General features: G+C 40.5%; 1 protein-coding gene across 2 annotated transcripts in view; it reads left to right on the top strand.

The window, feature by feature from the left end:
- prkcbb (protein kinase C, beta b) overlaps positions 1 to 16,266 on the top strand; it is a 109,096-nt gene that overhangs the window by 39,205 nt on the left and 53,625 nt on the right. For both annotated transcript variants that reach the window (XM_085270722.1, XM_085270721.1), the window contains exons 4-8: positions 1,133 to 1,244; positions 1,609 to 1,737; positions 11,012 to 11,168; positions 11,703 to 11,837; positions 13,972 to 14,068. In XM_085270722.1, coding sequence (XP_085126848.1) covers positions 1,133 to 1,244; positions 1,609 to 1,737; positions 11,012 to 11,168; positions 11,703 to 11,837; positions 13,972 to 14,068 — 630 coding nt within the window. The remainder of the gene's footprint in view (positions 1 to 1,132; positions 1,245 to 1,608; positions 1,738 to 11,011; positions 11,169 to 11,702; positions 11,838 to 13,971; positions 14,069 to 16,266) is intronic.

Below are 16,266 nucleotides of genomic sequence, written 5' to 3'. Positions count from 1 at the left end.
AAAGCACATAATTACTGTCAAAAGGACAAAATGACCAAATTGCAGATAAGTGACAGTTTTTCCCTTTTTTTAGCCTGGGTGCAGATGCCAGCAAACTCAATAAACTGATCCGGAGGGCCAGTAATGTTGCGGGGATGGAACTGGACTCTGTTAAGGTGGAGACGGAGAGGCGGATGTTGTCCAAGATAAGGACAATGCTCCATGACGTGCTGTCCAGTCACAGGAGAACGTTCAGTGCACACACTTAATATCACGTACAGTCTGAGAAGAGAGGCGTTTTCATTTCAACCATTTACATTTGTGTTATATCCTGGGATATTTATAGTTGAGCAATCTGTATATTTTATTTTGCTATATTTTGTAACTTTGTAATATATTGTAACATTTAATTTAGTTTATTCAGCTACTGTTCTTATGGTCTTGTAGCAACTGTGACCATGTGACTATAAATTATTCTGATTCTGTTATTGATGCTCTTACATCATCGGAGCCACACCCAGATCTGTGTGCTTGACTTACCTGTGTGGTTAGGTCATCAATCTGTTTACACACTTAGGCACGTTTTTGTGTAATGTCCTTTGAAGTAACACTAACCCAACACAACTGTGCGCAGCAGACCTGCACAGACAGCAAGTAGCCGTAGCCGTACGCTGTCTCTGCTATTCATTCGACTTTAACAGATGTCACGGGAGGCTGACTTCATGCAAACTTTTTGCGTCACTGTTGTTGCCTACAGACACACATGGATGTGCATCCTTTGTAGCCTTTCTAAATTGATGCCAACAAAGAAATTCAGAGGAAATGTATTTTGATCAGATTACAGTGCATGTGCCCGTATGTAAACCCCGCCTGTCAAAACTTTCCCCTGAATGCACCATTACCATTCAGAGCAGTGGAAAGTGGAAAGTCAGAGAGAGAGACTAAGATGAATGCTGGTGATAAAAGGAGAATATCAAACAGATGGAGGAGGAGAGGAACAGGCAAAGCTTCATTCATTCAGTTTTTTTGTTTGTTTGTTTTTAAGCGGTTGAACGGTGCACAGTTAAACAGCTGAACAACACAATCATTAAAGAAATGTTTAATTTGTAGTGAAAAAGTCTTTAATTCTCTGTTTTTGTCCTTTGCTCTTCAGGACCCGAGGTCAAAGCACAAGTTTAAGATCCACACCTACTCCAGCCCCACCTTCTGTGACCACTGTGGCTCCCTACTCTATGGCCTCATACACCAGGGAATGAGATGTGACCGTATGTAGTACACCCGCTGCCCATTTATGCATGTATCACATACTGCAGCCTTACGATTGTACCATCCATATTTAGATTGTACAGTATTTAGGTGGTATGCTCACACAGAGGGATGTACAATTAGGTAGAACATTATTCATACCTTAATGTTATTAAAGGGGAGGGATGGTGACTATATTGGGAAAAGGTGCTGGATATGTAGGCAGGAAGAAAAGAGGAAGACCACAAAGAAACTTCATGGATGTAGTGAAGGAGGACATGCAGTAGTATGTAATCATTTTATGGCACACATATCACTATGAATAATACTCTTGCATAACATTACAAACATATCTGTGGGTGTGTGCGAATATGTATTTTTCAGACTGTATGATGAACATCCATAAGCGATGTGTGGCCAACGTGCCGAGCCTGTGTGGCACAGACCACACTGAGAGGAGAGGTCGCATCCAGATCACCGCCGAGGTTAAGACCAATGTTCTCACTGTTACCAGTAAGTATATTCCAGAAGCATACACACGTTTACAGCCTACACACACCTGTGCAGTCCTCCGGCTCGCTTGTCATTTTAAAGTTTGAGAATACCGGTCTTCTGTCTCCCTCTGCTGTTGGCAAAGATGAAGGATGGAACTGAAATATGAGCTCACGCTTAGAAATCACTCTCGTTTGGTCTGCATTCATTTCCACTTTCATTAGAGGAAAGTGCCACACACTTTGGTCTGTAATAATGTAATAATTTATTCAGATACACCGATGTTTCCTCTGTGAAAGGAAAATGAGCCTGGAGTACAGTCAGTGTGTATCTTTGAAAACTAACACAATATACTTAATAGAAGCAGGTTTGCTTCAATCAGACTATGTATAAAAATAGTTTGTGGAATAAAATTTTGGAAGCCTCAATTTTAGGACTACGGCCATCTTGGATTTTTGGATCCGCACGTGACCACATTTGGACGAGTTATCGGCTAATGCCCACAGGCTCGGTTAGCAAATTGCAGACATGGACTGTGTGAATGCCTCACACAGACACACATTCTTGTAAATGAGTGCTCAGTGACACGCTAATAAAATACTAGAATTTCAATCACCATAACTGGGTTACACACTTATGATATTTGCTCTCTTATTGCCGAGGAGTTGCCACAGCTGATGGATCTGCATGTTTGATGACGTCTTTTATTCCACGCACAGTTGGTGTGGAGCACCCACAATTTCGTTGTATGTGCGGTGAAACTAAAAGGCTATTCTCTTCCATTCTAATTGAATATTTTAAGAAATCATCTTTCGTTCAGTTGTTGAAATATACAGACCAAAAGCTTTATTTGAACCTGGCTGCAAACATGTTTATTTCAGATCTAGAGTTGGACTTTTTTTTCAAAGCCTATCCTGTCAGCTCAGAATTGTGATCTGAACACACGTTTTGCTTTTCCAAGATGATCTTTACAGGTTCTGTTTGGTTATTTATTAACCATTTAAAGTGCTTTATTTATATTTATTACCATTATAATGACGCTATGTCCAAGTAGCCCCACTGCAGTTACTGGTATTATTTCTGGGCAGACTGAGGTGTGACTGAACATGAAATCATTTACCATTCTCGACTCAGCTAGTGAGAACACGGCCTCATTTCTGTGAAGTGTCATCCCCAGGTCCAAAACTCACGAGATGCTGTCAGTGATTAAAAAGGTCATTTGGCAACTCTATCAGATGCTGGACTCTAGTGCTTAACCACACCACAACCTAGAAAACTATTAGAGTGATGCAATATTAGGGATGATGATAACAACTGCAATCTCCCTGCTCTCGTGGTCATTTGGCATCAAGTCATCAATCTGGTGTTAGAATAAAGGAAAAAACGGATTCATTAATTGTTAATTAATTCAGTTTTTTACGTTACAGTTGTTACATTTTCAGTTTCAGATTGCAGTGTGTCGCATATCAGTACGTTAATAGTCTCACTTTTCATTGATATCATGGCTGTTTAGCTTTCCTCCATCAGCTGACTTAATTTATGTGTCCCCTATGAAGTCGCTTCATGCACTGAGCCGTCCTTCACGCTGTGATTTAACCAGTGCATTCAGGCAAAGCTAGCTCTCTCTCTGGGTTAAATATATTGAAACGATGATGGGATACACTGGGTAAGCAAGTTGAGTCAATTCCAGTGTGTTGTGGACTGTGTCTCCATTTGTTCTTCGGTTTGTCTGATTTTTTTTATTTGCCTGCCAGATGTTACGCGTACCACTGACATTTGCACAGTAGTGAAAAATGTTTGTGAAACCATGTTTATGTATTTGGCAGTCAGAAATTTCACCTGCTTCGCTCGGTCATGTCTGGCAGCCAAAGAATAAATAAAAAAGCAGGGTGCTGCTCAGAGAAATCACTATCTGCCAAGCTTTCAAAAATATGAAATATTAATTATTAATAAATTCATCTGGTTAAACTGTTTTTTTCTCAACAACTCAGAGGAATGTTTTATTTGTGAAATATAAGTTATTAAAAACTACAAAAATCTTTGCTGTAAATTAAGTGATGGCTCTCATTTCGTGCACATATAAAAATGGTTATCGTGGCAAATGTTAGTCTGCATGTCAGTACAATATGTAGACATTCATGTTGTATCATTTAAGCAAGTGTTGTTTCAAAGAGATATACTATTCACTACACTGTGTGCTCATATCATTCTTGGAACAATGTTTCTGTCTATTTAACTGAAAAAAAATTGGAAAAGTGGAGAGAAACGTCGTTACATTGATCCGCAGTGCCTTTTATGACCTGCAGGTGGCTGCAGAGATTTACATTAACGTTTTTCATTACCCTGATAATCACAACTTTGCCTCAAACGAAAAAATAACTTTATTGAGGATCCGTACTCCAGCTGTGTGATGTGAGTTCCTAAACACGGCTGCATAAACCTGCTCCAGCTTCAGATGTGTCACAGTTCATACTCGAGCAGCAGGTGACGTAGTGATAATTAATGTGCATTTTTCTTCCCTTTTTTTGTCCTTGTCTTTTCATCTAAACTTCAGCATATGAATAAGCATCTCGTAAGATATCCTATCTCAGATCTTAAGCCATAAAACTCCTGTTGTTTCCTAAGCCATGCCGAGTCTTCAGTTCGCTTCATCTCTTATTTTTTGTTGTTCCTCCAGCTCTGTAAAAGCAAAGAGTTTGTAAAGTAGTTTTTGGCAGTGCATCTCCTTACAAAGCATAAATAAATGGTGGCTGACTTCTTCCTGATCTACAAATGTATCCAGGCATTTTGCTGCAGTTATTGATTGGACCCATGAAAACAAACAGTGTCCTCACTAAATATTGCATAAATGTTAGCGAGAACTTGTAACAGCACATTCATAGGCCTGTTATTTTTGCATGTAGGATATTTTCCCTTTATTGGCTCTTGCTGGGTTTAATTCCTCTGCAGATTCCCCTCCTCTGTTCTCTTTTTCAGATTCCCACGCTCGTAGACTGATCATTAAGTGGTGGTTACTCTGGGAAATGATAAGAGAGCAGACTTATCACATGCAGACTGCTAAGACAGCAGAAAAGGCTAAAAATTCACTGGTGCTGCAAACCAGAGCAGATGATAGTTGAGCTAGATGGTAGAAAATGTCAAAGTACATTAACTAAAGCTATTTACCATGAAGTTTAGTCTCATCTATATTTCGGTCTTTCACATACACTGATTTTTATGTTAATGTGCATATAACTTGTGGTTGTGTTTTGCAGATTATAGTAAAAGGAGGATTTGGAGGAGTAGTGCTCGCTTTTGTCCACAGGGGTCAGTGTGGAGCTATGATTGGCGTATACCCTCTATGCAGTGAGGTAGAGGTGGGGGGAAACGCCACCACTGAGAATGAATTGCAGAACCACTAGGAATTATTTTACAGCTTAATGTAGCGGGATCTGGTGAAAACAGCTGCTACGCTGAGAAGTGCAATTGGGTTGTGGATTTAATCAAAGCAATTGACATTGGCGTAAAGTGACACTTTAATAATCAATTTTAATTCACCTCCGGCCTCTTTCATAGTCAGATTAGAGCTCAGGTCACTGGCAGTACAGTGCACATGGAGATGGGGGGGGGGGGCGTCAGCCTCCAGCAGGGAGAATTCAGTGGGACACTAAAAGGTGCCCTCTGTCTTTGGTACTCCACCCAAGCTGCCTAATAGTGAGGTAGGGGATCATTTACCTGTTTTATACAGCCTGTTGTGTGTCTCTAGCTGTTCTGAAAGGTGGGATGTATTGGTATATAACTACAAAGACTGAGGAGAACTGCATTAAAGTTTAAACCCTTTCCAGCTCCTCTCCAATCAGTGCATAGCTGGCCAGTTGTTTAGTGAAATGGCCTTCTAACTGATCAGGAGCTGGGAATAAAAACTTGATGCAACACAAACAAGGAATGTTGCAGCATTTACATTAGACGCTTTTACTAAAGTCTAATTTAAATCAGAGAATGAAAAGGGGAGGTGTGGGTTCTGTCCAGATATTCCAGCTTCCTCCTACAGTCCGAAGACATTTTATGTCAATTGGTGAGACTAAACTGGCTGTAGGTGTGTGAATGTGGGCTTAAATAGTTGTCTGTCTCTCTGCATTAGACCTGACATAGGATGTGACCCACCTTTTGCTAACCCTAACCCTGTCCACAACCAAGAACTGGATGAGCAATTAAGAAAACAGATGAATGAATAGACATATAGGTGTAGATCACAGGAGCAGGAGGGGGGTGCAAAGGAAGTAGGCTTGTCCCAAAACATGACCATGTTTTTGATTTTTGTTTTTAAAAATAGTCATTATTCTGAAACTGAACCAGGGACAGATGGATAGCTGCAAGCATGTACGGTATATTGCATAATTCATTAGCTGAAAAGCAGCAGCCAATCAAGAGCAGAGAGAAAACGTGGGTCAGGTGACACTGCAGGCATTTGGAAGTACAGGTGGGAGTAGCAATGCCTGTCTGGGAAAACCACAGAGCCACAGCACATTATTTCCTGCTTTGTGAGGCTCAGATAAGATGTTAAATATCTAGACTCTTCAGACTTTGGGTTATTATTGTTGTCATCTGTTCAGGCATCCCAGACTGAACACTGTCAACATCCACCGGATGACATTCTCAGAAAAGCTTTTGCAAGCAAGAAGAAGGTGGATATAACCCAGTAATCCTACTTACCATCCTATGAAGCTGCTTCACAGGGGAAAAGGGGCACAGCCAACACCCACGCAGCACTTCACATGTAGTATTCTGCTGTAACTGCACTCTTATCACCTCTGCCTGCCCCTCACACACAAACACAGACCCGTACATGTGCCTTTCAGTTAGCACACACTGGATGCAAGCAAGAATTTCTCACCTGTGCATACACAAACAGGTCCATTCACTTCTATAAAAACTGCACGTCTTTACTGTAAGTGTCCTTTGAGACTCTTTGGCATGCTACCCTCTTTACAGCTCTCCTCCTCGACCTGCATTTGATGGTCACTTTAACGGGCATCATCTAATATTTATTGAGCTGCTTCACTGAGGGCTTAATGCTGGCCAATGGCTGTGTGCTGTGGTTAACCTCCTGGAGTTTAGTGTAGAGTAATGGTTAAAGAGCATGAAGACTTCATCTCTCTGACATCTTTGAGGTTTTTCTCACACTGTGAGTTCACTGGCAAGCTGCTCTAGTTTCTCCTCTGGCTATGCTGCACGTCCCCCAAAGGATTATTGAGTAACAGTGTGCAACACTTTTTGTCAGTATGCAAACAGACCTTTCACCAAATTTAGCTAAAATAAGTCGCAGTGCGTGCTACTTTTTCTCTCGCCCTCCACTCGTTAAATAGCACAAATTCTTCTGTGCTGCACTGGGAGATCAAAGCCGCTACTGAGTCTGCTAAAATTCACACGCTCAACCCAGATTGCAATAAATGTTTGGCTTAAAAGTGGCAAAGTTATGCACTTCTTTTATGGGCCACATTTGTCTTTGCCCAGGGTGAATCTGGCTGCCTCAGCTCAGCCAGAGGTCCAACTTATAAAAGGCCAGATATGAGATGTGTTGTGACATTTGAGCCACATCTGGCTCATCCTACATCTGCTGGTGCAACAACTGTGCTGTAAGTGAATAAAATAGGCAAAATTAGTATGTCTCCTATCTGGGTAAAGACCCATTGTCAGAAAATGGCAATATAAGATGTACATGTAGTCCTTTAAATGCACCTTTATAGTAGGGCTGTGCACTATGGCAAAAATCTCATATCCCGATATAAGACATTTATCGTCCTGACAACAATATAAATCACAAAAATGTAACATTTTCTGTAAATTCAGTGAATCTCGGGCAACTTGACTTGTGTGAAGTTTTTCCAGCTGGGCGTCATGTACCTGGAGTCGAGTGTTTTAACCGATGCATGAAACTATACATTTAGACATAAGTTGTAACAGTCACCAGTTTCTTTCAAAGTTTGAGTCTAAGTTTTATTTTTTAGCACCTGATGGCTCCTTTTTTTCTTCTCATCCGTAAACTCTCTGCATACTCTTTCACTTGATTCAGTTTATTTTGAAAAGTCTCAACAGGATCTTGAGCTTTATTGTGAAAGGTTTATGTGGAAAACAAACAAGCGGACATCGGAGCCACGCGATGGTTTTACCGTCATTGTTGCTAAGGACAACACGTAAAAACAGGCTTGTCGTCCATAGTGTGGTTATTAGGGGTGGGTTTTTATAATCGATTTATCGATTAAAATCGATTCTGGCTTGGATAACGTGAAATCGATTCATTAAAATCTTGAATCGATTTTTTAATATAAATTTATTTTTCCCGAAATGCCAGAATCTCAGGTGAAACCTCACAAAATTTCAAGAACCACCAAACAGCTAAAACAGTAAATGAAAGCAGGAACACTGATTCTGCACAAAGACTTAAATACACAGCGGGACCCGCGGATCAGAATCAGTGAGATGTCACCTTTCTCACCGACGGCACGGACACAGTCGGGGCTGAAAGCCGACAGCTCGCAGATTCTGATCTGTCGGCAGGTCCGTGCTTTGTATTTACGCCCTTTTTGCACTGATTCTAAAGCTGTTAGTTTGATCTCTCTCCAAACAATATTGACCGAACCAGCAGCAAAAGAAGATCCAAACCAAACTTCACATAAACATCGCTGTGACACTTACACCTTTGATAAAGTCTTGCGTGTGTCAGCTTCCTTTTTATAGATACAAAAATATGTAAATGTACTGATCCGAATAATAATATTTCTGACTGTCAAAATTTCCCAGATTCAAATCGAATCGAATCGAATTGAATCGTGGATCGAATCGATTCTAGAAATCAGTGACGATACCCAGCCCTAGTGGTTATATTAAATATAAGAGAAAGAGAGAACTTTAAGAAATTAATATAGCCACTACAGTGACCATCAAAACCATGAAAAAATATTGCTGTAAACAGTTTATTTTATGACACCAGGAAACAAACGATAGCGTAAAATGAAACGATAGACGTTTTTATATCATCATCCGATATATATCGTTATATGGAACAGCCCTACTTTATAGGTCAAAAGTCCAAAACAAATCCATACAGACAACCTGACAAAGAGCAAGGAAAAGACAGCACGATTTATACTCTCACACAACCGAGACACAACCGAGACACACAATCACAGGGGAGGAAGTAATAATGAATACAAAGCACAAGAGAAAAGGGAGTACCAAAATTAAACAGGAAGTAACCAATGCAAAGGTTAGACACAGCAGGACTTTACGATAAGGCAATCACTGGGAACAACTAGTAAAGCATAGAGTCCTGTGAGATCGATGAATGGAATGAAAGTGCTTATCTGTTTTCTTTATATTTAATTTTAACAGGATGTGATCATTTGCCCTGAAAGCAGTGTAGATGAAATATTGCACATAACACCTTAGTTTATCATGTTTTGCCAGGAGGCCCACAACCAAAATGACAGCGCTCTAACCAAACACATTTGTTTTCTGTGTGTGTTGCATGTGCAGTGACAAAGGTCTCGTGTGCTTTTGTGTGTCAACTGCTTTCCTAATGGGCTGCCTAAGACACAGCAGCCCCGCTTTTGGTAATTGGATGTGACCTCACAACTTGACCGGGAACTGTAACTGTGCGCACATGCAATTTAACCCACACTCTGACCGCAGGGGATTTTACACCACTGGAATACAATTACAGCCCAATAACAAACAGCCACATAAGAGGGATTAGTGTTGGAACTGGCAACCTTCATCGGTCTACACGGTCATTACAGACAGACTCTGTTAACCTCAAGGCTGTAGCCTCCTGTATAGTTAGGTTAAGCATGCCGAAATTTAATTTGTTGATTTCAGGGCAGAGTTTTGGTTTCCAATCTAAGGCTCTTATTTGACTGAATTGCAGTAACGAGTAGGACAAAACTGCTAAAACAAGTACGCATTCTCTGAAACACAATGTCTGGAAATAAATAAAGGTTGAAGTTGAACTGTTAACTTGGTCTAAAAGATGGAGTGACTGCAAGTTTTTTAAGGTGGCTAAACCCAACTTGGGTATGCAATATGTGAGCAACGTGTTAAGCAAAATTCCTTTAATTTTGCAAAATCATTTATTACTGATTATTTACAGGGTCAGTAATAAAAGCTACTGCTTTTGGCCTCGACTTCGTATGCTCCGTTTAAATCTGTTTGGTAATTATGACATGAATTTTATAAAAATGTCTGATGGGATTAAATGAAATGATGACCATTTATATCCAAAAAGTTGCTCTGACATTCATCATCATCATCATCATCATCATCGTTTATTTGTATAGCACTTTAAGAACACACCAGGCAGACCAAAGTGCTGAACAACACAGATCAAAACAACAACCAAATTAAAAATACCATAAAATCATTACAAACAATAAAATAAATAAGAAGGTGTCAGTTTCCTACAGAGTTAAAAGCCAGGGAATAAAAATATGAGTGTTCTGCGGAAACTCCTGCCACAGTTCTGACCATATTTCACATAGTACCCACCCTGAAATGGTTGTAGAGCTTTCCTGCTGCAGGCTTGAAGACGTGTGTAAAGCACGTAGAATTTGTAGCCTGTTTGCAGCAACATCCAAATTTGTTCTGTCAAAATCTGCTTTATTGACCAAGCATGAATAATAAAGTTTCTCTTATGAACCAGCGTGGATGCAATACAACTAAAACAACCAATAGATTGGTTGGCATGGGTATTCACTGCCAGGCAGTAATTCTATTTAAAGCAATGTCAGCTCATTCATCACTTTAAAAATAAAAACAAATGCATATTTGCTTCAGCTTCACCAAGCAGGAAAATTCATACGAGGCAGCAGAAAAGTGAGTGCAGATATATGGGATTATAAATATTTGGCTAAAACCAGGTGGTGTGTCCTTAAAAGTTAGTCAAAAATTAAATTTGAATAAACATATTTGTTCTTTATTTTAAGTTTTAAGAATAGTAATAATTAAAATTATGTCTGCATTTATTTATATTCATAAATTCCCACCATTCCTAATTCAGCTCGTTTTATGAGAGTGATCATTAAAGTTATTTTAGCTACATTTAGTTACATTTATATGTAGAAATAGTTCACCTTCATATTAAAGCTGTGGTTTCTTACACGCTTGTGTATTTTCTGTCTCAGTGTTGTGCAGAGTACTTCTCCTAAAGAAAGGTTTATAAATTAAAACTTTCAATGCTGCTTTAAATTAGTGTCTATTCTCTTTTTTTCCTCCCTTCTCTCCCCTCACACATCTTGTTTCTTTTTATTTCTCCCTTCAGTCAAAGAGGCCAGGAATCTGGTTCCCATGGACCCCAACGGTCTGTCAGACCCTTATGTGAAGCTTAAACTGATCCCGGATCCCCGCAGCGAGAGTAAACAGAAGACCAAGACCATAAAGTGCTGCCTCAACCCCACCTGGAACGAGACCTTTAAATTGTAAGGCTTTATCACGCCAAGTGTGAGGCTATCTTATATATTTATCAGCCTGTCTTTCCTGTGTCCCTTTATCTCTTTTTTGTCTTCTCCTCACTCGCTCAGTGCAATGAGTTGAGACCGCGTCGCATTATGCTCATCTTTCCAAGCATGTGTAACCGCTGGCGCTCAGTTAAAAACATCTGGCGCCTCATTTTTGTAAAACCTTGCTTTTGGGGTCGTTTGCCACAGTTGGCTCCAGTGACTTACTTAATAAGGCACATTGAATTTACTGTGGAAGTGCAGATGTTCACTCTGAAATGCTATCATTTCTATCAATGTGTCTAAAAGAAAGAAAAAAGTATGCACAGAAGAAAGATGGAAAGCTTTCCTGATACCTTATCAGAGGAATGATCCCAGGAATAAATGTGGAAGATGAAAAAGAATGAATTCAACACTGCTCCCGTGTGTCTTTAAAACTCAAACCTTTGACAATAACCACACCTACAGTTATCACTCTCAGCCATCAACTGTTGTTTGTCCTTCCTTCTCTCGCAGCCACCTGAAAGAATACGATAAGGACCGCCGTCTGTCAGTGGAGATGTGGGACTGGGACCTGACCAGCCGCAATGACTTCATGGGATCACTGTCCTTTGGCATCTCGGAGCTCCAGAAACAAGGGGTGGATGGATGGTGAGATGAAAAAAAGGAGGAATAGAAGAGGGTGTAGAGAGGCATGAGGCAGAGAAACTGTGGTGGTAGAGGAGGAGGAGGGAAAGGTGACCTTGTTCATTAATGCGCTGTAGGAGAAATACTTTAGTTAGAGCTCCTCTTTTTAGTCTGATTATACTCAGCGCCAGAGCAACTCTACCCCCATCTCTTTATCTCTGCTTCTTTATCTCCACCACCCTCCCTCCCTCCTTCCTGCACTTTCTATCTGTAGCCCAGTCTCTATATCCATCTTCCTCTCTTTTGTTTTTTGCTGACGCTGCCCTGTCAGGGTTTTTAATGAGATGCCAGGTTTTGAGGTGGAATGGTGGAGGTGGAAAGATGCCATTAAAAACCTGATGTTCAGAGTGAACCTGTGCAAGTTTTCCTCTATTCCGTCTTCGAGCAGCCCTCACACTCGCTGGCGAGAGGAGATACAGAGCGCGAGTAAAGCTAAAGCTCTGTGTGAGACTGTGGTATTTGAAATAATGCTAAAACATACTTGTGTCCTAATAATAGTTTGCAGATATGTACAGTGTGAACATTACTGTGCAGAAGTCTTGAGTCACCCCTGATTTATTTATTTTTTTATTATTCTGTATCCAAGGAGACACACTTTCTTCTGATTTCCTGAAGCTCTTCTAAGGTTTTTCATTGGACATTGGCTGGTTTTTCACCCACCTTCAGTCCAGTATTTTTCTTTATTGAACTACTTAATGCTGACCTAAGAGTCATTAAAGCATAAAAAAGGCATAAAAAAGGCATTCATAATTAGCAAAGAGCCGTATAATAGCATCTTTAGGTGCTTTGTTACTAGCAGCCTGTCTCATAGGACAATTGTATTCCAATTTCTTTACTTGAAACTAAAAAAAGATGTCAAAGTTTGACACATAAAACAATATTTTTGCACCAACAGGGTGATTCCCAGAGTGCTATTAGCTGCAAACTTGGCACTCAGCACAGTGTGCAGTATGTCCCTAAAAAAATTTGAGGAAACTGGACAAGTAGAGGACAAAGGAAGAAGTAGCAGTCCTAAAAACTATCTACAACACATGACTATCAGCAGATGAAAGTTATGTCCTTAAGAAATAGGGAAAAAATCCAGCAGAGACCTGACACAGAGATGCAGCCTAATCCGAAGCCTAATCGGAAATGTACTAACTCTGTTTTTGTCTTATATATACATTATTTCCACATGTGATTGCACATGTTTCAATAAATTTCCCATTTTCCTAAAAAAAATATAAAGAAATGAGGGGCAGCCTGAGACTTTAGCACAGCACTGTAAATGTACACATGTAAGAATATGAGTTCATTATAGGATTCAAAGTTTTGGTGATACCTTTTATATATTGTTGGCAGTCTGAAGGAGCTAGCACAAACTCCATCAGTATGCAAACATAGTCGCTGTCATTAATAAGTGTTTATTATGAGATAAGCAACCATGACCAGCTTGTTATCATGTGTTAATTTCGGTAACAGCTCCACCTTGCTGCTTAAAGGGCAGATTTTTGCTAGTAAGTGGAGTACAGAAACCAGAAAGGTAGCTCCTGATAAACAACAGTGTCGCTTCATATCTGTTTCCCATGTCATTTTTTAACATCGATTAAAATCTTGCACAAGTGGTTCAGAGAATAGGGAACAAGCCAGTTATATTATCTACTTATGCTTCATCACTGCCAAAACAGGAAAATGAAGAACGATTTTAACAAAAAATAACTGTGGCATGAGACATAACTGCTTGAAACACAGCTCAGATCTGACAGTCTAACTGGCTGAGGAGGCATATTTCCTAACAGCAAAGAAAGTAAAGAGCAGGGATCTGTTTCCCTGCATCTATAAAGGCCAAGCACAAATGATTTGCTATTTAAAAATGTGAAAACTATATAGTATTGATTTTGTGGGACGATAAGCGTCTCCACTGTGTTTTGAGCCCATCTCAGGCTTTGTTAAAATACCATGAAGGGGAATGAATTGGTAAATAATGGCCTGATTATTCTTTAGGCCCTTAAATTGGTGCAGTAACTGTCAGCAGCTTCAGTTAATGGCAGCAGTTAAACACCCCAATTGTATAAACTAATTGGGAATTGATTTGACTGGAAATATTCTCTCACTTTAGGTTTAAGCTGCTCTCCCAGGAAGAAGGCGAGTACTTCAATGTACCCGTCCCTCCGGAGGGGGAGGAGGGCAACGAGGAGCTACGGCAGAAATTTGAGGTGTGTGTGCATTAAAATCTTAAAAGTTGACGTACAGTGCAGGTGATTAAAGGGTTACCTGTGTGCGTGCGCGCGTGTGTGTGTGTGTGTGTGTGTGTGTGTGTGTGTGTGTGTGTGTGTGTGTGTGTGTGCATGTGTGTGAGGACTATGCATCTGTGTGTGTCTGAGTGAGGGCCACTCTGGGAGAGCTGTTAGCAGTTGGCAGGCACACTTATAGCACCATCCGGTCTGGCACACTGCAGGCCCAGTGTGCGCGTGTGTGTGTGTGAGTAACAGCTGACCAGTAGGCCCATTCATTTGGCAGTGTTGAGGATAACCACTTTGTTTTTTTTCTCTCTCTCTTTTACTCGCCTCCTTCTGTCTTTGTGACACTCAGCCACAAACCTGAAAGACTGTTTGTGAATGTGTTAAAATAGTGATGTTAGTAGCAAATTTGCTTCTGTCACAGTTTAGGAAAATGTTCTTGCAGGGCATGTTAAAAAAAAGAAGATGAAAAATACACAGTTTGTTTGAAATACAGTCTTGTCCAAAGGTCTTTAACCCCACCCCCAATTTTTTCATGCATTAAATATTTTTTTTCAGGTCTGACGCTTCTATTGTTCTCAACTTGTACAGTTTCCTTAAATTTTTTAGAGACATGCTGCACACCATACTGAGATCCACTCATTTTTCTGATTCTAGCTAATCCTGATGGTGCAAAAATATTACTTTTTATGTCTGTGAAGCTGCATTACCATTGGCATGTTTTTTGGCAGGTTCAAGTGAAGAAATAGAAACAAATGATGTATGAGGGGGATAAAACTTTTAAGGTTTTGACCAACAAACGGTGAACTAAAAATGCAGGACACAGAATCAGAGTTTAGAAGGTTGATTGTGGAGGGAAGTGTAGAGTGGAAAGTTCCAGGCAAGTGGCGTGCCCCGGAGGTCTGTGGCTGAGCTGGCGGGGAGGAGAGAGGCAGGGTTTGCAAACCTGAGAGGTGAATTGCAGGCGAGTGGGTTTAGAGGGCAGCTGGCTGACACGCACAAGGAGAGATGAGTTCACAAGAGCTAGAAAACTGTTAATGGATCGGACCTTGCATGCGGAACGATTACAAAGAAGAGATTTTCCCTTCATTAGATAGTTTTGCTATAATCTTCTTGATTGTGCCTTTATTTTAACAATCACAAGTTCAATGTAAGTGCGCTGCAGTATTCTTTATGGCTAATTGTTTGAATGTTGGCTTCATAGGGAAGCTATTCCTGCCTTCTATCCTTCCTTTCTCTCAGCGTTCCTCCTCCCTGTCCTCATTCAGCTTCCCTCTCCCTCCTTGACTTATCTGTTTTGTCCGCTGTCACCTTTGCAGCCCGCCTTGTGATTTTCTTTCTTTTAATCTGTATTTCTTTCCCATGTCTCCTCAAGGTCACGCTCCTCAGACGTTTACTGAGACAAATTCTCGGGGGGGGGGCAGATGTCACACACGCACACACAGAAACATGCGCATCCACACAAGCTTGAATTCAACCTCTGGGGTGAAGCCTTCAGAGAGGTTGCAATGAGAAAGAAAGACACAGATGCCTCCATCTCATACACATGATGAAACTCAGAATAAGATATGAAGGAGAAGGCGATTTGACTTTTACGATAAATTTGCTCTCATTTTCCTGTATGCTGATTACATTCGGTTTACAGTTCACTGTAAATGTGTGGGAAAAGCATCTAGAACAGCTTGTTGGAAGACAGCTGGGACTTCAGCGTCACCACTGATATTTGGGGGAGCAGTGTTTGCCTGGTGTCACGGACTGATATCAGTTGATTTCAAAGGAGTTTCTGCAACACACATTGGTACCATGTGGTAACTGTAACTTTTAGAGTAGGAAAACCACATCACTAACAAGTGCTTTAAATGTATTTTAGGGGTGGAAATCAAGACGTAATAACACTTTATTTTACCGTGTCCGATACTTTGCCTTTTTGAGTTCCTTCTTCCTCTGTGAGATTGGTAAACGCTCTTCGGCACATGTTCTGATCTAATTTGGCACCACTATATTGATAATTGTGTCACCAGAGAAGGCAGTAAAATATATTGGTACATCAGTATTTTGTCCCAGCCTTATTGTACTCAGCCAGTACCCAAATCTACTTGTAATTAAGAGGGCACAGAGTTTTGGGGGGTGGGGTTTCAGTTCTGAGGACCTTTAATGACATCCTTCTGTTTGCA

This window comes from Mchenga conophoros, linkage group LG4 (assembly GCF_057382185.1).
Source record: "Mchenga conophoros isolate Kocher_MC1m ecotype Shallow Benthic linkage group LG4, M_conophoros_male_GT1.1, whole genome shotgun sequence".
NCBI lineage: Eukaryota > Metazoa > Chordata > Actinopteri > Cichliformes > Cichlidae > Mchenga > Mchenga conophoros.
Note: the sequence above shows the minus strand (reverse complement) of the source record. Positions and strands in the feature narration are given on the sequence as shown.